The sequence below is a fragment of the Ictidomys tridecemlineatus genome, chromosome 6 (genome assembly GCF_052094955.1).
Source record: "Ictidomys tridecemlineatus isolate mIctTri1 chromosome 6, mIctTri1.hap1, whole genome shotgun sequence".
Lineage (NCBI taxonomy): Eukaryota > Metazoa > Chordata > Mammalia > Rodentia > Sciuridae > Ictidomys > Ictidomys tridecemlineatus.
Window position 1 is genome coordinate 135,236,066 of NC_135482.1, and position 24,477 is coordinate 135,260,542.

The following is a 24,477-nucleotide window of genomic DNA, read 5'->3' on the forward strand; positions in this document are numbered from 1 at the left end:
CATGAGACTTGGGAAAGATCAGCTAAAGATCTTTGCATTTTTGTTTGATAGAGTTGAAACATCAGAAGACTATGGGAATATATGACTAATAAAGATTATAGGTAACAGGGATTCAATGTATTTTACATGACTGAAAACTTAATATCATTGTGCATTACTCAAAAAAAAACCTTAAATAGGAAAAAGTATACTTTATTTTTTTTAATATGATTTTCAACTTGCAGGATAAATGATATTTATAATGAGTGTAACGTTCTTGTTTTAAATAAGTTATTTTTCTGTTATATCTATTTTAACTGTTTAATTATAATTGCCTCTTATAAAATCAGAGTTCCTATTTTTTGTTAATGCTTTATAAATTTTCTTTTTAAGAAATCGTAGTCAAATTGTTAAATTTACAGCCAAATAATTTATAATAACTATTGTTTTATTTGTGGTACTGGATTGTTGGGTTTTTGAACACTAAATGCTTTAGAATGTGTTTTTCAGCTTCTTCCAAAAATGATTCAGTTTGCTTCTGTTCTGATATAATCACACAATAAGATGTCCAGATAGTACAAAAATGCAAAAGGTATATAAATATCATTATCTTGGGCAAATTGCTTCTGAGAAGTCCCTTGGCTTTATATCTTATAATGAACAATTTAGGCTAAAGAGACCCTCTGACTCTTATGATTATTGTCAAATGAACAATACAGGTTTTTCTCTCACTTGCTTTTATTGTGTTGTCTTCTAAAATTTTTTTTAATGCAGATTTTCACATTTCTAAATTCATTATCTGTGTTAAGATTCTTATTAACACACCTATTGTTCATTTTTTTATTTTAATAATATTTTGTTTACAAAGGCATAGTTTTTTTTTCTTTTTTGTTGTTATTTTCTTAGCAGATGAAATACATTAAATGCTAAATATCCTTAGGAAATAAATCTTTTTAAATTAATAATTCAATTAATTGTTATTGACACAGCTTTGAAAAGTTCTGTTTGATAAATTGTATATGAACTCAAGCTTCTCAAAGATTTCTGCAGGAATTGCATTCATATTTTTAAGCAGTTGGTTACATCTTGAATTAAGTCATAAACAGAAAAGGGTGTTGAATAAAAGAGGGTTACCATTTCCTTAAAACATTTAAAACATGAAATTACACTTCAGTTGGGACTTAGGTACAAATACAATCTTACAATAAACATCAAAGGATGGTTTTACAGTCATAGACTATTTGAGGGAGCAGGGCCTTAGGGATTGTTTAGCTGGGTTCTTCCTTCTGTAGCCGAGTTAGTGACAAGCTTGGGGAGGCTAAGGAATTAACCCAAAGTCACATAATCACATAAACCAGCAGAACAAGTTCTGGGACTCTTGGGTTTTTCTGAATATGCTACAGTATTGCTTAGCTATGTGTGCTCATACAAAGAAATGGAATGTTTTAATATAAATGACCACAAGTATGTTTTGAGGTCAGTTATACTATATAGTTTTGAGGGTAGGAGAGGCAATTTTAGAATATCTTACCAGAAACCTTTATCAGTTCTGCGTATACTTCTTTACTTAATTAACAAAGGCATAAATATAGTTTATTAAAATTTGAGCCAGTTGATAATCATTTCTTGGTGGTTTTGTATTCCTGCCTAGTGAACCAGTTGTAGGGAGATAGATATTAACTGATCTTGCCATTTTATCCTTAGGGCCTACTGAATAATAGGTGATTATTTTAAACACACTAAAGAAAGTTGGAGAAAAATATCTAAGGGAATGTTATACTTTGTTCACTGTGAAGCAAGTCATTAGTGAAACTATATGTAGGATGGTATTATTGTTAATAGGTATTGGTTAAGGAAATAGAAAGTGAGAGGCAAAGCTAAACTGTGTTAGACAGCCATCTAGTGGTAGCCAGGGGGGATATTTTTGTAGCATGATATATCTTTTTTTCCATCATTTAATCAGGGATTTTTACTGTCCTGGTTGAAGAGCAGCCTGTTTTAAGACATTTTGATTCTTTGAAAATGGTTTCAAAGACACTAAGTAAAGAGTAACATTCGTTCTGTTGTTTTTGTGCTGTCGAGGACTTTGGATGCATGACAAAGATTTGTGTTGCAGAAGGTAAGGGGGGGGGGGGGGGTGCACTCCGATAGATTCCTGGCCATGGGACCCCAATGAAAGGGTAAAGACCCTCATCTGTGTCTCTTTCCTTCTTCCCTTTGCAATCTATTATTCAAGATCAAGATGAGTCAAGATAGTGATAGATTTTGTGAACACTTTTTTTTGGGGGGGGGGGGCCTCTGGGCCTATCTTTTATATCAACAAATTTGAGATAATTCTGTATTAGTTAAAAAGTAGAATTAGTGTTAACTTCAGTGAAGTGGGTTTTCCTTTTTAAGATTATTAAAAATGGAGGCTATGGAATGTAGCTCAGAGGTACATGCATATACATGAGGCTCTGAGTTCAATCCTTAGCACCAAAACCAGAAAAATGTTATTAAAAATGAACACAGGAACCTACTATTCTTAGGAGATATGTGAATAAGTTTGAAAGTAGTTATAGAAATTTATGAGGTTGGGATGGTCAAATATTTTACAAGTTAGCATGAGGTCATGTCTTGTCTCTCTTGTCTTCTCATTTGTCATCTGAAACATTAACACTTTAATGGTATTTAAGACAATGTGAGCTGTCACTGCTGAGACAACCCCATTTGTCAAGAAGTTAAAATTTATACTGTAACTCCTCTAAGCACAACACTCAAGCATATTGGCTATCAAAGCATGTTGGCTCTCATGCTTGAGTTTTGTGCTTAGTGGAGTTACAGTATAAGACAGTAATATCTTCTTAAAAAGTTTTTGCTTGTATTTTTTCATGGAAATGACTGAAAGTTTGAGAACTTTTAATATTATCCTCAATTTTATTCTTTGAGTAAATATTGGTCATGGATTCCTAAAAGTCATTGATATGTTTTTACTAATGCAGTATTTTAAAGTGGTTATTCTAAGACACACTGGTCTTAATAAATCATTTTTCTTTTTTAGCAAGAAGAGATGAACTTCAGTCCAGAAAAGTCAAGTTAGACTATGAGGAAGTTGGTGCATGTCAGAAGGAGGTCTTAATAACCTGGGATAAGAAACTGTTAAACTGCAGAGCTAAGATCAGATGTGACATGGAAGATATTCACACTTCTCTAAGAGAAGGTACTTGGGATAATCTCCGGAATCTTTTTAAAGAAAAGCCTCAGATTTTTCTTTTTAACAAGTTGTGCGTCTCAGTAATAATTTTGTCTTTGTGTTTAGCTTATAAAAAAGGAAAGTAATGTGCTTCTGCCTACAACTTGGTGACATGATTGGTAAGAAAATGGTGCTGATAGAGGTCCTGTCCCAAGGAGGCAGCAGGATGCTCTTATGCTGGCTCTACTGTGTCAGCCAGCTCTTTTTAGCTTTTATTGTTTGCCAAAGAAGAATCACATGCCTTGGTACAAATCTTTGATCACTGCCAGAAAACTAGTTCAGATTTACAAACTGGGCTCATTTCCACAATTTGTTCAGAAGTATTTGTTTACATATATGTGTATATTTATATGAAGGTGTAGATACACCCACAATATCTGAATTTATAGGTAAGATTTATATTCTGATGAATTAACCAAGTTTCCCTCTCCATTTATTCCTTCATTTATTTTAGAGAAATTGCTTGTTTAAAGCCATTGAATTTATTGTTGCTTGATAAACATTTTAATTAATTAATTAATTTCTAGAGATTGAACCCAGGGATGCTTTACCACTGAGCCACATTCCCAGTCCTTTTTATTTTTTGTTTTGAGACTGGGTCTTACTACATTGCTGGGGCTGGCCTTGAACCTGTGATCCTTCTGCCTCAGCTTCCCAGGTCACCGGGATTATAGAAAACATTTTAAGTTTAAAATGAAAACTACTGTTTGAATATTTTAGGTACAATTTCTATGACTCACATTAAATATAGTAAAATGAGAATTTCCATGACTTGCACAATATGAGTGTAAAATAAAAATCTGACAGATCAATCTTATTTTCTTTTTTCTCTCTAAAATTTTGCTTAGTATTGGGAATTGAACCCAGGGCCTTGAGTACTATACCACTGAGCTACCTCCCCAGCTCCTTGTTGTAAAAGCATATAGTAATGTGTAAAACATAGTTTAGATTAAGGTAAGATTCACTTTGTAAGATTCCATATTTACAAGTCTAATATGCTGTTCTTTTTTCTTGAAGATTTGTAAATTCCAAAGATTTTCATTGAATGCACTATTAGGGAGAGAAAAAATAGTGGTGAATGAATGTGTGTGAACTATTGATCTCACCATTCTTTGGTATAACTTCTAAAGATGTTTTTAAATGGGCGGCGGTCTACACCTAGTAGACCCTAATTTATATAAGACCCTGGGTTCAGTCCCCAGCACCGCAAAAATAAATAAAATAAGCATTGTTGGGAGTGCTCATCTTTGAATTCCTTATAGATGTAGTTGACACTGTACCCAAAGCCTTCATACACTCTTTCCTCCATTTCTCCAGTCTCATTCTTCGCCTCTCCCTGCCTTCTGTACATAAATCCCTCAGAGAGGTACAACTACTTTGGGTGATGGATGGTATGTCCCAAGCTAGTCCTTGTGTGGAATGTTTCAGTCCTCCCCAAACTAGATCTTCCTTACCTCTCTTCCTTCTCCCCTCTTTCCATCTCCATTGTATCCATTCTCTCTTCTTCTCTCTCCTTTCCTCTGCCCCTCTCAGGTCCTTCACATCTCTTCCTGAAGTGATAGCTGCCCACACTCCTACTTCTGTTCTCCCCTCAGGCCTCAAATAGCATTTCCTCAGAGCTCCATCCTTGCCTTACCGCCAAAATAAAGTCGTTTTGATTTATTATTCTTTCTCATGATCAGTGTATGTACATCATTTGTAATGTTGTGTGTTTGTGTTTATTGTTTTTCTTGCCCTGTCAGTGCCCACATAGCACCCAAACAGTATTTTTCACAAGTTACTTACTGAATGAATGGGTGGATGAGACTAATTTTCCTGAGAATGGGTTTATTCATCTCTCAGGGTGATAAGGTATCCTCAAGGCCATGCTCTATACTCCATTACATACTGGATGCTGTTTAACCAAAGTGTGTAAGGGGTTTTCTTTGGTAATTTTTTTTGTTATATGGATAGTTCAAACAGCCAGCAACCAAGAACTATTAGTGATTGATTTAGTGGGCTAATGAAAGCCACCCTCTAAGATTGACATGTTATATGCTGTCATTCATTCATTCCCAAATATTTAAGTAACAAGGTCCAAGAATATAAGATGAAAGTAGACTTCCATTCCCAAGGAGTTCACCATCAAGGTTGGGAAGTATACAAATAGACAGTATAAAGCTCACTGTAGTTCAATATGGTAATGTTACAGTATGAATGGTGTGTGAAAAGGAAGTGACTATGTCCATTAGAGATGCTAGGGAGGGCTTCAGCGGAAAAAATGATATTCAGGATCATCTATAAAGAAGAACAGAAATACTTGAGGCCATTGAGAGAGAGAGACAGAGAGAGAGAGAGAGAGAGCGAGCATGTGCACAAGCACGCGCACGAGCACTTAAAATTTCATAAAAGCAACAGCAGGAGCTAGAAATTGGGAAAGTGAAAATAACCACAAACTTCTAGTGTTTGTCAGGGAATGGGGCTAAAAAAGAGAGCTTGGTTGGCAGCACCCTGTGGGCGGCAATGCTCTCAGCTTTTGCAAACATTGGCATTGCTGTCAGAGGAGATTGGTCAAACCTTCCCTTAACCAGCTGGAGCTCAGGGGCCCATTCAGATCCATTCTATTTGAAATAAAAGCTCTCGATTAGGGAAATAAAAAGTTGGCTTCCCTGTACAGAACTGAATCCTGTCCCTCCCATACTTACTTCATGTGAAACATAAAAACATAGTTGTAGCATACTTTGAACTGCTTGTGATACCCTTTGATTTTTCAGGCATGATTGAGTCAAAGTTTCATTATATGTACTCAGTATTTTTTTTTTATTGAAGGCTGAGTGACATTCTTGGTTGCCCCGGGATGTCCTCATCTTGTGTTTACTATTTTTTATTATTTTATGATTACATACAATGATATTTAATTCTTTTTTGCAAAGTTACTTGTGGATGAAAAATAGAAAAATTGTAATATGAGGATTAACATTGGTGGCTGTCTTTGAGCTACATAAAAAGTAGAAATAGGCAGTAATACATTTTTTGGATTTCAGAATTTGACTGTTGAAGCCAGACTTTCAGAGAGCTGATTCTGTGCCATCCCTTATTAGCTGTGGGAACTCAGGCAAATTGCATAGTCTCCCACCTCAGCATTTCTGGGTGTAAAGTGGGAATAATAGTGGTTACCTACTTCTTAGGGTTGTTCTCTGAGTGCACATATGAGACTTGGTGGCTAACACCCTCAGTAAAATCTTTAATTAGGTGCTCAGTGTTGCCCAATGACTGACATTGTGGCCCCAGTTATTATTTGAAAACTTTCGTTCATGAGACATCAGGAGCTATAGGATAACACTTGTCAAACAGTGGTTCAGGCAGTACATTATACCACGTAACTGTGACCTGGGGTTGACAAGCCGTCCAGTCCAGCTTCCTATTTTCAAGAATTAAATAGTTCTTTGACTGCAAGTTAGCAACTTGATTTCAGAGTTAAAAGCCTGACCTTTTTCATTTTTATTTTTTTTTAATATTTCTTTGATTGTAGGAGTTCCCAAAAGTCGACGAGGTGAAATTTGGCAGTTCCTGGCTTTGCAGTATCGCCTGAGACACAGGTTGCCTAACAAGCACCAACCCCCAGACACATCCTATAAAGAACTTCTGAAGCGGCTCACCGCCCAGCAGCATGCTATCCTTGTGGATTTGGGTATGTGCATCATGTTGATTGTAATTAACAAAAGAGAGCAGGTTTGGGGCTTTGTTTGTTGGTTGGTATCAGTAGAACTGCAGACCTTCCTCTCTGGGGTAAGTTAGCCTTAAATCTGATCGAAGACACCATAAATGCCTGAGTCTAAAATGAAGTTTTCATCCCCAAACTTGCCCTCTGAAAAAGGTACTGTAAAGAGTGGTCTCTGTGTTTTGAATAATTGATTTTTAGGATAGACAATTATATATTAATCAGTGCTGGTTTCAAAATAGGTTAAAAGAGAACCAAAAAAATTTAGCAAAGTTGTACCCTGAACCTATGGCTGAAAGCAAGCCTGTAGTTATCACTTTAAAAAGTAATATAGAGGGCTGGGGATGTGAGTCAGAGTATATAGCACTTCCCCATATGCTCCTGGGATTGATTCAAGCCCTTGATTCAAGTCCCAGCACTTCAAAAAACAAACAATACAGGGGTTGCCTGTCTATAACCTCAGGAGTGATTGGATGGCATTTGATAAGACCGAAAGTGGACAGCTCAGAGGGCACTGTTTCTTTGTAAGGAAGATGGAGGGAGTCACTGAACACATCCCAGGGACAAAAAATATCAATACAATAAATGGTTATGCTGTAGGCATCATGGATACCTACCTCTCAGATGGATGAAAAATTAAGTTACTAATGAAAGAATGGGTACTTATGACCTGAGGGAGGATTTCCAGTGACAGCATCGTAAAGCAATCTTTTTAATGCTGAATTTCCAATAATTTATGAAAAATAAAATCCAATGATTTAAAATATCATATTGTCTCTCCTTTCCCTAAATTAACATGTTTTGTGTATTTTATTTAAAAATATCTAAATATTGTCCATTGGTGTTTGACTATTTCATCTGTACTCCTAAAAGGTGATTATTGCCATTGGCCAGAAATGTTATTCGAGCTCATGAGGTAAACAGGAGATTACCTTATATTTGGGGTCATTTCATATTAGGGCATATAAAAAAATCACTGGCTAAAATCTAGTTTTTACCTCTGTTCCTTTTGGATGACAAACAGCTTTTCTTGGGGAAGGGCCCAGCTTAATTAAATACTCTTTGAGCCCAGTAGAATTAAAATGGAAATTTTATAGAAACACTAAAAACTTGAGTTCTTGTTTTGATTCTACCACTAACTGTGGTCCTAGATTGCTTTGCTTCTGAGTTGCAATTTGCTCTTGTTAAATGGAGGCATGAACTAGGCAATCCCTGGGATCCCTTGCAGAGCTGTAGTTCCGGGATGATATGTTGGTGATGAGAAATAGGATTGAGGTGTTGCAGTCAGGGTTAGTCAAGATTTACTAGCAAAGGGGGAGATGAGATCAGGTAACAAGGAAAGGCTGACAAATATGGAGCTGGACTCAGCTTCTTGGATAGTGTATTTTTAGTTTTTGTTTGCAAAAATGTTAAGTGAGAGAGTAAAATGATAATTTGAAAAATTGCTTATTTCGCTTTACTTGTAGCCATCTGTGTTTCTGCAGCATATTTTTGTTATTTTCTCATTTCTTCTCCTTACTCTGCAGAATTAATCTTATCAGTTCCTGGAAAAAAATCACTTTTAAGCATATGTAGTAGAAAACATGTAAAAAATCTGACATTCTTGCAAATTCTAACTGACTTGAGTAATCATTTCACAAGGAAGCTAGTAACATCCCCTTCATTTCTGTGGCATAAGACAAGTCCCAAAGCAGCATGTACAGTTTTGGTAGAGAAGATGGATCTGATTTAGTACCTGGCACCAGCTCTTTAGTGACATGGAACTGTGTTTGTTTGCTAACTGGTATTTCTGTGCTAATTTTTACCCAGAGGTAAATTTGGAGGGAATTTATTTGAAATCAGCTCTACCCTTTATGCTCCTTGTCCTCCTCAGATATATAACATAGATATGGATATAGCCATATATGTGTATACACACACACTTATGTGTATGTATCTTTTTTGGAGATAGTGAAAAAAGAAAAGGGATCTACATGGTTCATGAAGGCATTTTAAGAAACACAGAACAAAGGATATTTTAAAAAGAATTATTTCCCCAATGACAAACTGAATATAAAGTGAAACAAAACCACAAAGCCCTTCCAATATTAAAATTATAAGAAAAGCAGCAATAAATCTGTTTATGACTACTAAAATTTTAAAATTTATTTTTCTCCCCCTTGGTGCTTGGGGATTGAACCAAAGCCTCTTGTACATGCTAGGCAAGCACTCTGTCACTGGGCTAATCTTCCAGTTGTAAAATTTCCTTTCCAATATTATGATCCTTCTTATATAAGTTCTGACTTCAGTTAGAGGGTGGTTTTTATATGGATTTAGAATTTGTCCTGATTTATAGTCAGAATACATTTTGAGTTCTATTCTCTGGCAAACTCTCCTGGATATGTTGTTTGTTTGTCTGGGGATTTTCATTGTCTCCTGTTGTTTGGTGGAAGGAATACTGGTTAGTATAAAATGTTTACCCCTATACCATATATGTGGAGGTGGGATGGGAGCCTGGCAAGTACAACTTGGGGCTTGAAGCAAAGAGAGAAATTATGAGATGAAAATTCCAAGAAGCTGTCACCAGATTGGGAGGGTGCTCATTTGTTCCTGAAGTTCACCAATTTGCATTTGCACCCTGGTCTCCTCTAAGAGGTCTTCTCTTTCTTTGCAGGAAGGACATTTCCTACTCACCCCTACTTTTCTGTACAGCTTGGGGCAGGGCAGCTGTCACTCTTTAACCTCCTAAAGGCCTACTCTTTGCTGGACAGTGAAGTGGGCTACTGTCAGGGGATCAGCTTTGTGGCTGGAGTCCTGCTTCTGCACATGAGTGAAGAGCAAGCCTTTGAGATGCTGAAGTTCCTCATGTATGACCTAGGCTTCCGCAAGCAGTACAGACCTGACATGATGTCGCTACAGGTGAGGCTGTGGTTCTTCACAAGGAGTACAGGAGGCAGGAGGCTGTCACCAGAAATCTTGGTCTTCTAAATTACAGTTCAGATTTAAACAAGTTTGGTCCCATTGTCTTTAAGAGTGTGGGATTTGGGATTTTGCTAAGTACCCAATTACTTAACAGCGCCTATGGGGAGTGCTCACCAGGACACATAATTACAGTGATTTGATTCCTGGTTGAAGACTGTTCACAGGTCTGTTTAATAATGGCTATGGAGTATTTTATTTTTTACTTTATTTTGAAAATAAATGTTATATTGGATAGGATGCATTGACATCATTGTGAGGAATTAAATAGCTCTGATTTTCAGAGACAGCAGTTTGATAGCTATCATTAGAATTCCAAAGAATGGAAGGTACCTGTGAGTAGTGTTTGATTTTGGTCCAGAGACGGAAACATGGCTTGCTGTTGGTTTTAAAATACAATGATTTTTCCATTTAAAAATTCCTCATTGAGCTGGAGATGTATCTCAGTGGTGTATCTCAATGGTAGAGTGCTTACCTACCATGCATAGGACCCTGGGTTCAATTCCCAGAAACACACACACACATACACACATACACACACACTCTCATCAATTTGACATGACAAACGTCCATGTACATAGGATTTATACATTAACTTAATAAGGCATATAGTTACCAAGAAATATTTTATGTCTCTAATTTTGAAATTGTAGATGTTTAAAAATCTTTGATGATAGCCAGGCACTGTGGCTCACTCCTGTTTCTGTGGCTCACTCCTGTAATCCCAGCGACCTGGGAGACTGAGGCAGAAGGGATCCCAAGTTCAAAGCCAGCCTCAGCAACTCAGTGAGCCCCTGTCTCAAAATAAAAACTTAGAAAAGGGTTGAGGGTATGGCTCAAGGGTTAAGTGCCCCTATGTTTAATCCCTGGTATCCCTTCTTCCTCAATCCAAAAAAAAAAATCATTGATGGCAGCATCCTAGGCTACAAAATCAGGGACCTTAGGAGAGTAGACCTTTATGCTTTATAAAGTGGGATGTAGCACTTTTTCACTTTCTAGAGCAGGAAATGGGGGGTTTTGGTCCAATCAAGACTTTCACAAGTATGCGTAAATGCCTGCCGCAGTGGGTCAGTACTCTGTTAACAGGATTTCTGATTTCTTTCTTCACTGTTGGTGTGCTGGGACACTCCTGGCTTTCTGTTTCAGTTATCTTATCTGTAAAATGAGGGGTTGAGGTCTTTTTCAACTTTAAATGTCTATATTTTATCACATTGTGTTTCTACTTATTTTGTGAAGTCTATGGTCTCTTTTTCTATCTTCTCTCCCCTGCCTATCTCTCTGCCTTTCTCCCTCTAGTTCTAATTCTTCCATCTGAAGATCTGCCTTGCTATCAATTAAGTAGAGTTGAAGTTATTTGTTTTTAGCAATTAGGAGTTTATTACCAGGGCTTTCTTTGAAGGAAGCTTGAATTTTCACCTTATCTGCCCAAATATACCTTGATATCCTCAACTCCAAGTTTAGAAAGTAGAAGGAAATAAGTAGCTCATTGATCATGACTTATTGAGAGAATAATCTCATTTTTTTATGTCTCACAGTGGCTTGGATTTATTTATTTATAATAATCTCATTTAAAAAGATCTTTTATGTTTGACTCTAGCTAAGCTGCTTATTTTATAGTTATGATTTCCTGTTGATTCCTTCCTTCACAGCTTGTGTGGAAACTTAGTTTTCAAAGATATATCAATGTTAATGTCAATCACCTAATTAAAACTTCCTATTTCCCCACTGGACAAATCTATATGTTTATGGAACCAATAATGTTAATATAAGTAACAAATGCTTTTTCCCTTTATAAGCTTATATCAGACCAAGTAATTCACAGATAGTTAACAGCCTAATTATGCAACTTAAATAGCTAGATTATTATTAATTATATTGTTCATGCAACATAGGTGTGTATCAGGAGAAACATAAGGGTCAAACATAGCTGGCTGTATTTATATGTAGTATTTTATGACTTTTTTTTTTCCAAATAAGTCACCTTACTTTTAGTTTGTACTCAGGAAACTATTGTTGAATTTATGGTATAATTGGTTATTTGTATTTTCATAGAGCTACCTATGTAGGGTGATACTTGAAGAATTTCTTCTGAAGAAACTCTACTAGATTTAATAAAATAATGCATACACGTCACAAAATATTAAACATTTGTAACTGATCAAGAAATGTTATTTTTTAACTCTGTGGATCAAAATTTAAATTAAAGTACAATATATCGTTATTGCTATAACTTTGGCAATATAGACATAGAGTTTTTTTGTTTTAGTTCTTATATGATGTCTTCATAATGTTCTTGAAATGCCAGTAATCAACTTGGTGGCCAAATGAAATAATTTCTTTTAATTCTGGAAGCATTCAGAAACAACTGCACTATTTTAATCCCATGAAAAATATGTTGCTTAAATAACTTGGGTATTAGAAGAAATACCTAAAGCTTCTGGCCCCAGGACATTTTAAACTTCTGCTGTATGACAGCAGCATAGGATGTCACAAATCAGATGCTGAGCCCAGCAAATAGAGGCAAGCTTTGTTTCTACACTGAACATTGTAGATATCTTAAAATGGGTGCTTTTTTGGAACTGATCTGAAATTAGAAGGTACTTTCCATGGAAATTCAAAGCCAGGACAGTTCTGATTCAATTACATAAGCAATTCCATGTGTATGTAAATGATCCCTAAACACACATGATAGAAGACCTTGCTCCAGTTACTTATAACAAGTTACTTATAGTAACTTGTTTTATGAACCTCAGTAACATGAACTTGGACTTGAATATCAACTTTAAATTGAAAAAAAATAAAGTCATACTCATTTTTATTATTTATTGAGTATGTAAGAATTGTTATGAAATATTAAAGTATTAAAATTCCAATGTACACTCAGATAAGTGCATCGTGTTTAATTTTTCTTCTCCAAATTAACTTTAGATTCAGATGTACCAGCTGTCCAGGCTCCTTCACGACTACCACAGAGATCTCTACAATCATCTTGAAGAAAATGAAATCAGCCCCAGTCTTTATGCTGCTCCCTGGTTTCTCACACTCTTTGCCTCTCAGTTTCCATTAGGATTTGTAGCCAGAGTTTTTGGTAAGAGATACTTGCAACCTAACGAGACAGTGCTATTTATTCTAGGTAACATCCTTCTAGCCGGGTGATGCCTTGAATATTTTATCATGTGTTATACAGGATAGCACATTGCTACAGTTTGGAGAAACTTTGTCTTTCTCCAGTCATAGTGTTCAGCACTAGGCCGGAGAGGGGGACCGTATGTCATGCTCTATGCTCCCTTTGGGGGCCCTTAAACCTAGTCACAAGTCTTTAGTTTGGTTTATCTATTGTTTGAAAAGCCAAAAAATAAAACAACAACTATTCCCTAGAGGTTCGTTCTAATGATGTTGTTAGGATCATGGTAGCCTCAGAAAGGGCTTACACAATTTTTATGTTCTGTTCATCTATTTAGAAGCCATGATCAAGTCGTCAGTACTTGTTCATGGCTGTGCTTTTGCTAGATTGAAGCTTTTTTTTTTTAATCAAATTGTGAGTATTGATACAATTGTAGGTCATTACTAGCATTTTGGAAAAAGAAGAAGAATAGAATTCATTGAAATTTCAATCAGGATATTACAAATAACATGGGAAAAATGCTATTTGGAGAAACTTTGGTTTTGAAGACATAGGTGTAATGTGTATACCTATACCAGATTATAATTCTTTGTGTCTTTCTTTGCAGGGGGCTTTGGTTTTAAAAGTTAAGCACTATGTTAGAGGGAATGCAACCTATAGACAGAGTTTAGCGAGAGGGAGAAATCAGATTGTACTAAATCAGATGGTCACCAGATTTCTCTTGTTTATTGAACATACATGGTTGCTTTTCTCTAGTGAAGTGTACTCTGGAGTTTGTGTTCCTATTAATGAATCTTTAGAAATCCTTTTATGTATGCATTTCTCAGAAATATATAAAATCCCTTTGTAGATGTATTTCTATGTCAAGTTGAAATAGTGTTTCAGGCCATCTCTTCGACTTGCCCTGGGAAGCTTGCCATCAGAGCTCAAGAACCAAGTGTCCCCAGTAGTCTTGCTTCTTGTTATGAGATCCTGATGGGAGCTGTCAGCTGGACAATAGTTGCTCAATTCTTTTCTTTGAATTTAGTAGAAAATAGAGACTGTCAGGAAGGGAAAGATGTGTGAGCAAGAAGAGGGACCACGTTTTTTTCTTTCACAGTTCCTTCCTTTTTAAATTTTTTTTAAAAAATTTGTTTTAATTAGTTATACATGACACTAGAATGCATTTATGCACTTTGACACATCATACATAGATGGGATATAATTTCTCATTTTTCTGAGTGTACATGTTGCAGAATCATATTGATCATGTAGTCACTATATACATAGAGTAATAATGTCTGTTTCATTCTACTATCTTTCCTATCCCCACATCCTTTCCCCTCCCTTCCCATCACTTCCCTCTGCCTAATCTAAAGTAAAGCTGTTCTTCCTAGTGCCCCCCCCCGACCTTATTGTGAATTAGCATTCGCATATTAGAGAAAACATTCAGCCTTTGGTTTGGTGGGATTGGCTTATTTACTTAGCATGATATTCTCCAACTCCAACCATTTACTGGCAAATTCTATACTTTTACTCTTTTTTTTTAAAGCTGAGTAATATCAATTGAGTATATATACCACATTTTCTTTATCCATTCATCTATTGAGGGACACCTAGGTTGGTTCCATCGTTTAGCTATTGTGAATTGAGCTGCTATAAACATTGATGTGACTGTGTCACTATAGTATGCTGATTTTAAGTCCTTTGGGTATAAACCAAGGAGTGGTTATGCTGGGTCAAATGGTGGTTCCATTCCCAATTTTCTGAGGAATCTCCATACTGCTTTCCATAGTGGCTGCACCAATTTGCAGTCCCACCAGCAATGTATGAGTGTAGCTTTTCCCCCACATCCTCACCAACATTTATTGTTGCCTGTATTCTTGATGATTGCCATTCTGACAGGAGTGAGATGAAATCCTAGAGTAGTTTTGATTTGCATTTCTCTAATTGCTAGAGATGTTGTACACTTTTTCATATATTTGTTGATCAGTTGTATTTCTTCTTCAGTGAAGTGTCTGTTCAGTTCACAGTTCCTTCTTTTTAAAAAGACTTTGTGTTGTATATTATTGATAAAATAATGGCATATATTGAGAAATATATTTATACAAATGTATTTGCTGTTTTTCAAAACTATTGCATGTTTGCATTTGCAAGGAAGCAGAATTTGGAATAAGGGTAACTTTTCTGATTTAGATTATAATTTTGTTATTAGTTTTGATTTTTCTTTTAAGATTTTTACATTTTTTTAATCTAATATAAATTTAATTATATAGTAACTGTCTCATTTACTTTTTATTATAAGATTTTGAATAGTAATAATTGGCTGTGTTGATTTGCTTTTATGTTCTGTTGTGAAAAAAATCTAAATATCAGTTGAAAGTGTCTAGTCTCATGAATTTGCTGTTAAAAATTATAAGAAACACATAGACAAACAGATATATATTTTTTCCTCTGTTCCCCTAGCTTTATCTGAGATTCCTAATAAAGTAAGGGGAATAGTCACACATCTGTCTGTTTTAGCCATATTATTATATTTTTAAATTAGGTGATTTTTACCAGTTTTATTTTGCAAAATATTCTTTGGTTATGTTGAAATAATAAAACGAGTACCTTTAGCACAAAGAATATGCCTTTGACAATAGTGAATGAATAATTTCAGTCATGAAATTATCATCTCTTCTTTTAGATATTATTTTTCTTCAGGGAACTGAAGTGATATTCAAGGTTGCACTCAGCCTTTTGAGTAGCCAAGAGACTCTTATAATGGAGTGTGAAAACTTTGAAAACATTGTTGAATTCCTTAAGAACACGCTACCTGATATGAATACCTCTGAGATGGAAAAAATTATTACCCAGGTATGACTTGAATGATAATAGTAAGATTATATAGCGGTTTCTCTGCTGATTATATGGTAAATGCTTTAGCATACAAGTACAGTTTTGCTTGACAGGTATGTTTTTTAACTTTGATCAGATATATTTTATTTAGAAATTATGCTATTGTGAAATTTTTATATTGTGACATTGTTTATCTGACTGTGCACAGGAGATGTGATTTAGTGTTACATAATGGGTTTTTCAGGAATACTTTTCATTGAAACTGAAAATAGAACTCACAATCAGGAAGATCTGAGAATAAAATGAGATCTCCTTGCCTTTGTATTTTTAATTTTGTTGTAGAAGGAGGTCATAATGCAGGTGTGCAGATTTTGAAATTAGAAAGTATTGGGTTTGCACCATCTTCTAGCTTTTTTTTCTCCAAGAAATGTTTTTTTGTTGACATTATTATCTATTAGTTGGCCTCCTATTAGTTGTGTGGCTTGCAAATATCACCCTAATCTTCAGAACCCTAGTTTTCTCAGTTCCAAAATGGGTCAGTACTGACCTAAGAAGTTTTGTGAAACTTAATAAGGAGACATGTCTCGTTCTGATGATTCAGAAAAAGGAAACATTTATAGAGGTGTGGGTGGCTTAAGGGAATCTGGCATCTGTGTCCAGGTGCCCAGGAACTATAAGCAAAGGGAAGCTGTTCCTCCCTGGTGCTGAGGGGGCACATGAAGGATATAACAGAATCAGTGGGAGCCAGAAATGTGAAGGAGGGGATCCTTTCACAGTTACTGTGCTCTTAGTAAACTAAGTAGGACAGGATTATAAAAGAAGGACCTGTACCCTTCTGATCTCCAGCTAGCACCTCCCATTGACCAAACCCAACCAGAAGCCAGCCAGAAAGGAATTGTGGGGCATGTGGTTCACAGGAGTCTGCCTCTTGGTGCATAGTAGAAGGGATGAGAATAGAGAAGGGATCCAAAAAGCAAATGGAAAGTAATCTGCACACCATGAATCTAGTCCTTGGCTCTTCATAGAGACCTGGTGAGTGGTAGTTATACATTGATGCTGTTCAGATGAAGTGAACAAACTAAAGACCAGATTTGTAGAACGTACAGTAATGCTTTGTGAGCATTGATAAAGTTTACTACTTTTCTGGAAGCACTTGGGATAGCAGAAAGAAGACAAGAGAAGAAAAAGTAAGTTTGAGATTTGTTTTGGTGACTCACCACATAATAGTCATTTTGAGGAATGACAGCCTCTCTGAGTCTCAGCTTCCCTACAAAAAGGGAAGAACAATGATCAAATCCTATTATGTCTTCATATGATAAGTTAAAGTATTTTATATACTATAATGTGAACTCCTGTTATCACATATAGGATTATCTTTCCATTGCATGGAACCTAAACCACAAGCAGAACATTCTGTAAATATCCAATAATAGTTCTGTATTTGTTAAGATTCTCTAAGTGGAGAAGGGCAGCTTTTATTTACGTATTTCCTTATTATTTGAAAATATCTTTTGACTGGCAAGCAGACAGAGATTATGCTTTTGGGATTTGAAATCAGATATTACCTCAGTTAACGAGGAGGTCTAGGGGTGTAGCTCAGTGGTAGAGTGCTTGCCTAGCATGTGCAAGACTCTGGGTTCAATCCCCAACACTGCCAATTAAAACAAAACAAAAAGCGAATGAGGGAATTGCTTGGTTTTATATATTACTACTAGGAAGTGTGGGTAGAATTTATAGGCAGATGATTTTGGATTTGATGTTAGAGAGAGCTGCCTAACAATTAGAATTGATTAATTGGAATGAACTGCTGGTATTGGAGGAGATCTTGATGGGCTTTATTTATGAACACTGTAGAAAAAAGTATTAAATGTTTTTCCACGTCAGTCACGACACTTTTAGTGGTCATGTAATAAATAGTCCAGTGTATCTTCACCTGCTAGGCAAGGAAGAGCATGCCTGTTTGTGAGGAAGATGAAACCCCTTATATAAAATTCTAATATTGAAGTGTCTTTTAATAGTAATAGGATAAGTTATATTTTCCTGAATGGTAGCTGCAGCCTCACTCACTCCAGCTGCCTCCAGTTAGTGTATACCTACCATGGAGGGTCATTTGTCCTCTAACTCTTAAACAGATAGTCTTCCTATTTGGTGATAATCTGGGAGAATATTAGCATCTCTAGTTAAACCTTACAGCTCTGGACAGTGCTCAGGGTGTGTGTTTTTGAGGTTTCTCTTTGTGGTAGAATATATAAATGATTCCCCAGAGGCTCACATGGAAACTATTTATTAAAGACTTCTCTGCTCCATTGACAAATACATTAGAAATGCTTTTGTTCTCTGTAGTATAGAAATTCACTATTCAATTTTGCTTACTAATTAGCAGCAATTATCTCTAACATAATTACTCAATAACTGATGTTGTTTATCTGGTATACTACATTTCAAAAGACAGTTTCTAGACTATAAATATCTTAGTTGCAAAATACCCTTGGAAATTAATTTATTCTCATGACTCTGTCTCATCAGAATGTTTCAGTTGTATAAAAATATTCTGTGTTTCTTATATAATAGTCTAATCTATATCCAATTTGTTCCTGCATTGATAGTCACACCTATTTTTTCCTTTTGTGTGTTTTAATGTTCTTCATTAATAAGTATTGGAAGTAGCACGAAGTATGCCAGTACAGAGATCATAGCTTATATCATATAATACCATAATCTTTTGAAGGCCAGACTAACCTCTGGTGTTTCTGTGGCAGGTGTTTGAGATGGATATTTCTAAACAGTTACATGCCTATGAGGTGGAATATCACGTCCTGCAGGATGAGCTTCAGGAATCTTCATATACCTGTGAGGATAATGAACCTATAGAGAAGCTGGAGAGGGCCAATAGCCAACTGAAAAGACAGAACATGGACCTACTAGAAAAATTACAGGTAAAGAGAGAAACATTTGACCAAAGAAGTGCATGAATGCATTCTTCACACACAGAAACTATACTGGGAATAATAGGTTTGTGTCTGTGGATCCAGCCACTGCTAAGGGCTCATGGATCAGATTGTGTTCAAGTACCCTGGGGCTATGAATGTACTTACGGATTCAAATATCACTTGGAAGAGAAAAAATGCATACCCCTCCAAATGGTAGAATGGCAGTTCAAAACAGAATATGGTTAAATTCTTATTGAATATTAGACACATTTGGCTAAGATCAAGGGAAAAAGAACTGAATATGAGACATTGGGAAAGCTTGAACTGGTTCTTGGAAGCAGGAAGTGAAGAGGGCATTTACACTGGGCCCCCAGGAGGGTGGCACCAATAGGGAGGATGTGGCAGAGCACAGAGTTAGCTTGGTATTAATTTATGAGTTATATTAGGAGAGGTGAGGTAAATATGATGGAGGCTGAGGTGTAGGTGACTTTTCATGTCAAATCTAAGAGCATGGCTTTAAATCTTGTTAAGAGGGAACTCTTTCAATGTTTTTGAGTCATATATTAGAAAGAAGAACCTGAAAATCTTTTTTTTTTTTTTTTTAAGAATCTGAAAATCTTGATAGAGACAGATTAGGATGGGGAGAATGTAGGGAGGCCAACTAGAAGACATTTTCAAAGATCTGATTGGGGATGATAAGAATTATCTAGAGTAAAACAGAAAGGGGCAGAGAAGGAGACTTTCAGAGTGAACTGAATAAAAGCATGTAACATATAGTTCCTGACATCTAGGAGTTTACAATTACTTGAGAATATGAAATATCAAATATTTATTTATAAATACATATTACAAATGCAATAGGCACTTTATCATACAGTAGTAGTCTGCGTCTGCGGTTAGTATGATGTGTACTCTGTGTTCATGCCTTGAGGAGAGGCCCTTAAAAGTACTTGAGGAGTGGAGGATAGTAGGTATATTAGTCTTGTTTTCTGTCTTCAGTGAAATACCTGAGTCTGAGTAACTTATAAAGAAAAGATTTTCCAACTCACACTTTTGGAGGCTGAAAGTCTAAACAGTGTGGTGCTAGCTCATGCAACCCCCCCATCCCCCGCTGTGTCACATGTCAGAGGTCATCTTGGTGAGACTGTGTGGGAGAGGGTGTGATCATGTGGTGAGAAAGGAATCCAGAGGCACTGGGAAGGGCCAGTCTTGCTCTTTGGTAACAGCCCTTAAGAACTAACTAGGGTCCTATCAAATCTACCTTGTTCCCTTCTGGGGTAGCCCCCAATGACCTAAAGACCTGCTTCTCAGTCCCACCTCATCAAGGCCCCACCACCTTACCTCGTAATATTGCCACACTGGGGACCAACCTTCCAACACAGGACTCTTGAGGGACACACTCTGTATCCAAACCATAGCAGCAGGCGACTCTTCTTCAGGGAGGTGAGCTCTGAGTTAGAGCTTAAGTGCCTCATGGCTCCTTGACTTCTGTCCACCCACACCCCTTTTCTGCCCTGCCATTTACCCTGCCTCCAACCTAGAAAGACTCTCAAACCCTGCTTCCATTTGGTGAGTCCCCTCTTAAATTCAGCTGGGAGGGAAATAGGTTAGAAACAAGGGGTTTCTACAGTAGTTTCTCCCCTAGAATAGGAACACCTAGTTTCCCTCATTGTATCTCACATCAGCTCTGGCCCATAGAAACTTTGATCATTTTTCCTATTCAAAAATGAGCCAACATGGTGTATTTAAAACAAAAACAACAATTGGCATCTCGTCCCTTATTTTATTCAGATATTTCAACCATGACAAATTGAGCATTTCCTAGCTGGGGAAAGCTAGCTGGCACTTAATCTAAGTTAAAGCTTGCTCTTAGTTGTTTCAGACTTTTTCTCTGACACTTCCACGTAGTCGTCTCTAAGTTTCTTGAGTACACCATAAAAACTGCTGGAATCCCAAGTATGTGTTTCAAGAACCTGCATGTCCCGTGAGAGGGCAGAAAGCTTCTTTGAGCACTGGAGGATGGTTTCAAGAATCCCATTTCGCATTCAGCCAGGCCAGACCCCACTCCTGCAGGGAACCCCAGTGGGCCTGGAGTGAGGACCCCAGCATTGTGGGGTGATGATTTAGTATTGCATTATTAGAATAATCAGTGAGAAAACATCAGTCCTATTAGTATAATAGTTATATTTTTGAGCAATCTAAAAATATCCTTTTTACACACTTCACATAAAATTTTACTAAGTGATTTTATATCAGTGATTACTACAGACAGGGGGCCTGGCTGCTGCTGTCATTAAGACCTAGATTCTTTACATTTTTCACTTGGATAATTTTATTCCTCCCTCCGCTCCAAACAGGTGGCTCATGCTAAAATTCAAGCCTTGGAATCAAACCTGGAAAATCTTTTAACTAGAGAGACCAAAATGAAGACTTTAATCCGGACCCTGGAACAAGAAAAAATAGCTTATCAAAAGACAGTGGAGCAGATCCGGAAGCTGCTGCCGGCCGATGCTCTGGCCAACTGCGAAACACTGCTGAAAGAACTAAACTGCAACCCGAACAACAAAGCCAAGGCAGGAAATAAGCCATAATCCAAGACGTGCTGTCTCAGCACAAAGTGCTCCTTAGCCTATTAGAGAGGAGGAGCCCGTGCGCTGCTGGCCCAAGCTGGACACTGAAGCTGGGTGAACCACCCGGCGCTGGTGCTGAGCCCGCCAGCAAGTGGCCCTCGCTCTCATCAGAGCACGCCCCTCCCAAGCCGTTGTACATGGACACAGACACTCTTGTTGCTGAACTCTGTACATAACATATGAAATGGATCTAAAGAGTTCATACTTTCAAATAAAATGAGTAGACATATATTTAGAGCATTTTTTTTTTTTTTTTAGTCAGAACTTCATGAAATCCACACCAAAGGGAAGTTCAAGTGAAATTTCCCTTGGACACATGTGAAGTCTTTTTGTCTTTTTAGTGAAACAAAGCTAGAGCGTCTTTGTATATTGAAATATACTTGAAAAAAATGAATGTATTTTTTTTCTCCAAAGAACAGCATGTTTCACGCAATGGTGGGAAGGTGGAAACGTTTATGTACCTTCGTGTGTACCTGTCCTAAATTCTACTGACATTGTCTGAATGCGGAAAATGAGTGGTTGCCAGTCATGCTGTAGTGAGTGTTTTGGGAAGGTGGGGCCTTTTCGTCCTGCCTGCTTTGTGCCAATGAGCATGTTACATCTTCATGTATTTTGAGTCTGGTGAGGCTTTGCTTTAGACCACAAATAAGGAGAAAGCAGGACATCGTGGCTGAGTCTGCCCAGCTCAAGGTAAAAAAGAATGTTGCTAATTTTTTAGCAAATAAGACCAGCATTATGACTCAGACTGAAAATATCAGGCCTTGAAAATATAATTTAGGATCTAAATTGTCTGGGTTAGCTTTCTACCTTTTTATTTAAATGACTTCTGCAGTTGTCAACAATTACTTGGTACCCCAGTAACCAAGTGACACAGATTGGCTATTAAAAGCCCACAATTTAGTTCTTTTGACCTTCAATTTTAGGATAAGGAAATGCAATTATGATTGATTTTTCCTAAAGGGGACATACTATGTTGAGATACTTTTTTTTTTTTTTGGCCAATTGACAGAATCTAATAAGCTATTAATCATCTTTCCCTTTCATGGAAAACTTGAGGAGAACTGTGAAATGTTTAGGAAAAACTGTTGAAATCCACTGGGAGGAAAGGGGAAAGTGGCACCCAGCCCAACCTAAACCTACAATTCTGATTTGGACTCCCAGCTTCCGCTGCCTGCAAATAGCTCATTAGAAGACATTCATGCATGCTGGGTATACGGAAGGGAAGTCGTTTTTCAAAGTACACGTGCAATTCTCCCTTTCAGAGAGGATTTTACGATAGTGCCTCTGAAAATCAGTGCAGTTTTTTTGCCTTTCCAAACTATTTATCGGCACTGCTTTTTGCAGCACTTTGATTTTTACAGATGGATTATTTGGGGGTAATTTTCTTCAAAGACAGTTTGTTATACACAAGCTGAAATGTATTACAGAGTTCAAGAGTAAAGCTCTCAAGGTTTCAGAAAATCGCCATGAACAGATGACAGACACACATGAGACCCTCTTACCGCTGGAAACGGTGAAAGTAGGATTCTTGTTGAAGATCAGCCTGCCATTGAATCTCAGCGGTTTCTTAAAAGACAATGACTTGTTTTAGTAAGTCAAGTTAATATCTCTTCTAGGTTCTAGAAAATGCTGATTCTAGGTGCCCCATTCACTTGGGGACCAACAATTGACTAATAACAAGATTTCCTGAAAATCTCTCTTTAGAAGGTTTTTTTTTTTTTTTTTTTTTTTTTTAAATTTTCCCCTATCAAGAGTAATATGACATGGGCTGGGGTAGTAGCTCAGTGAGTGGTAGAGCGCTTGCCTTGCACATGTGAGGCCCTGGGTTTGATCCTCAGCACCATATAAAAATAAATAAAAATAAAGATATTATGTTCATTTACAACCAAAAAAAAATTAAAAAAAGAATATGACAAATATCATCTCACTCTATGGTGAAACAAATTGCCTTATGGGTGTGGCGATACAAGTGATAGCCAAGAAGTCTTCAAGTTGGGGGAGGAAAGCTTTTTTTTTTGTTATTCAGTTTAAAGTAAACTTTATTCTGGATGTTTAATGCCAGCATTATGAGTTATATTATGGTGTTCAGAGATTAAGGTGACTTGGATACAGTGTTTTCTTTTGAAAATGAATTTTCTTTCTCATTTGTGATTTTTAAAAATGTCCCACCAGTTATGCTCCATGCATTTTACATCTTCATCCGGTTAATGTAATGTCTGGTTCGTTTCCAATAAATACATTGTTAAAGTTTTCTTGACCTGTTGATTTTAGTACTCTTTGGGGAGAGACCTTTAAATAAAACCTTCATGGGTTAGATTATTACTATTTAAAATTGCTATACTGATATTCTTCCTTATAGAATCCCATACCACAAAGATAATGTTGAAACATTTATGAGAGCATGTTATTACCATTTTCACTTTTTTTTCCTCAATCAATGAAATATTTGGCTGCTAATTATGGAAAGAAAAAGGCAACCATACTGACAGATTTTCATTCTACTCTTTTTTATGTTCTAGGTCCTCTCGTAGCAAGAAAGAGAATATGAAAAAATAAGAATTTTAATTGGAAAAATTGCTTCTGTATACTGAAGGGCATTTACCAATGGATATGATATGAATGTGTTTGCTTAAAAATAGCTCTTTTGAATATTCTTAAATTTGCAATTAAATGCTAAGAGCCACAGCCAAGTAATATGATGCATGGCATTTTTGGTTGAAAGGTGACGCCAGCTAGCCATTGAGATGATATGATTATGTTAAGATTTGCATTCATATGGATATTGGACTCCTGCTGTTCATCTTGGCCTGCTAGGACTCCTGGAGAGTTCCCATTGGTTGGGGAAGTACAGTAGGAGGGAATTCTGGGGGAGGAACTTCCTGTGGGGTTCAGGGGAAGGCCTCGTGGGTGATCGGGATTCTTCCCGGGGGGCGTATGGGGCATTGGCGGCAGTTTCAAAAAATAAAGTTTGTTCCTGCTTGAGTGGCTTGTGATTTTGTGCCTAGCCAGACTACGACAATTAAATACAAGGAAGGATACTATGTCATGCTGCTAATTTTAGGACTAAAATTTTTAACTATCTTTCAAAGTAGGTGGGAATTAAA

The 24,477-nt window shown here is 36.7% G+C and overlaps 1 protein-coding gene across 3 annotated transcripts in view; it reads left to right on the forward strand.

The window, feature by feature from the left end:
- Tbc1d4 (TBC1 domain family member 4) overlaps positions 1 to 23,625 on the forward strand; it is a 185,284-nt gene extending 161,659 nt beyond the window's left edge. For all 3 annotated transcript variants that reach the window (XM_040281403.2, XM_040281406.2, XM_021726092.3), the window contains 7 exons: positions 3,020 to 3,178; positions 6,723 to 6,881; positions 9,565 to 9,809; positions 12,798 to 12,957; positions 15,662 to 15,831; positions 18,573 to 18,749; positions 21,101 to 23,625. In XM_040281403.2, the coding sequence (XP_040137337.2) occupies positions 3,020 to 3,178; positions 6,723 to 6,881; positions 9,565 to 9,809; positions 12,798 to 12,957; positions 15,662 to 15,831; positions 18,573 to 18,749; positions 21,101 to 21,334 (1,304 nt within the window). In that variant the 3' untranslated portion in view covers positions 21,335 to 23,625. The remainder of the gene's footprint in view (positions 1 to 3,019; positions 3,179 to 6,722; positions 6,882 to 9,564; positions 9,810 to 12,797; positions 12,958 to 15,661; positions 15,832 to 18,572; positions 18,750 to 21,100) is intronic.
- The last annotated feature ends 852 nt before the right edge of the window (positions 23,626 to 24,477 follow it).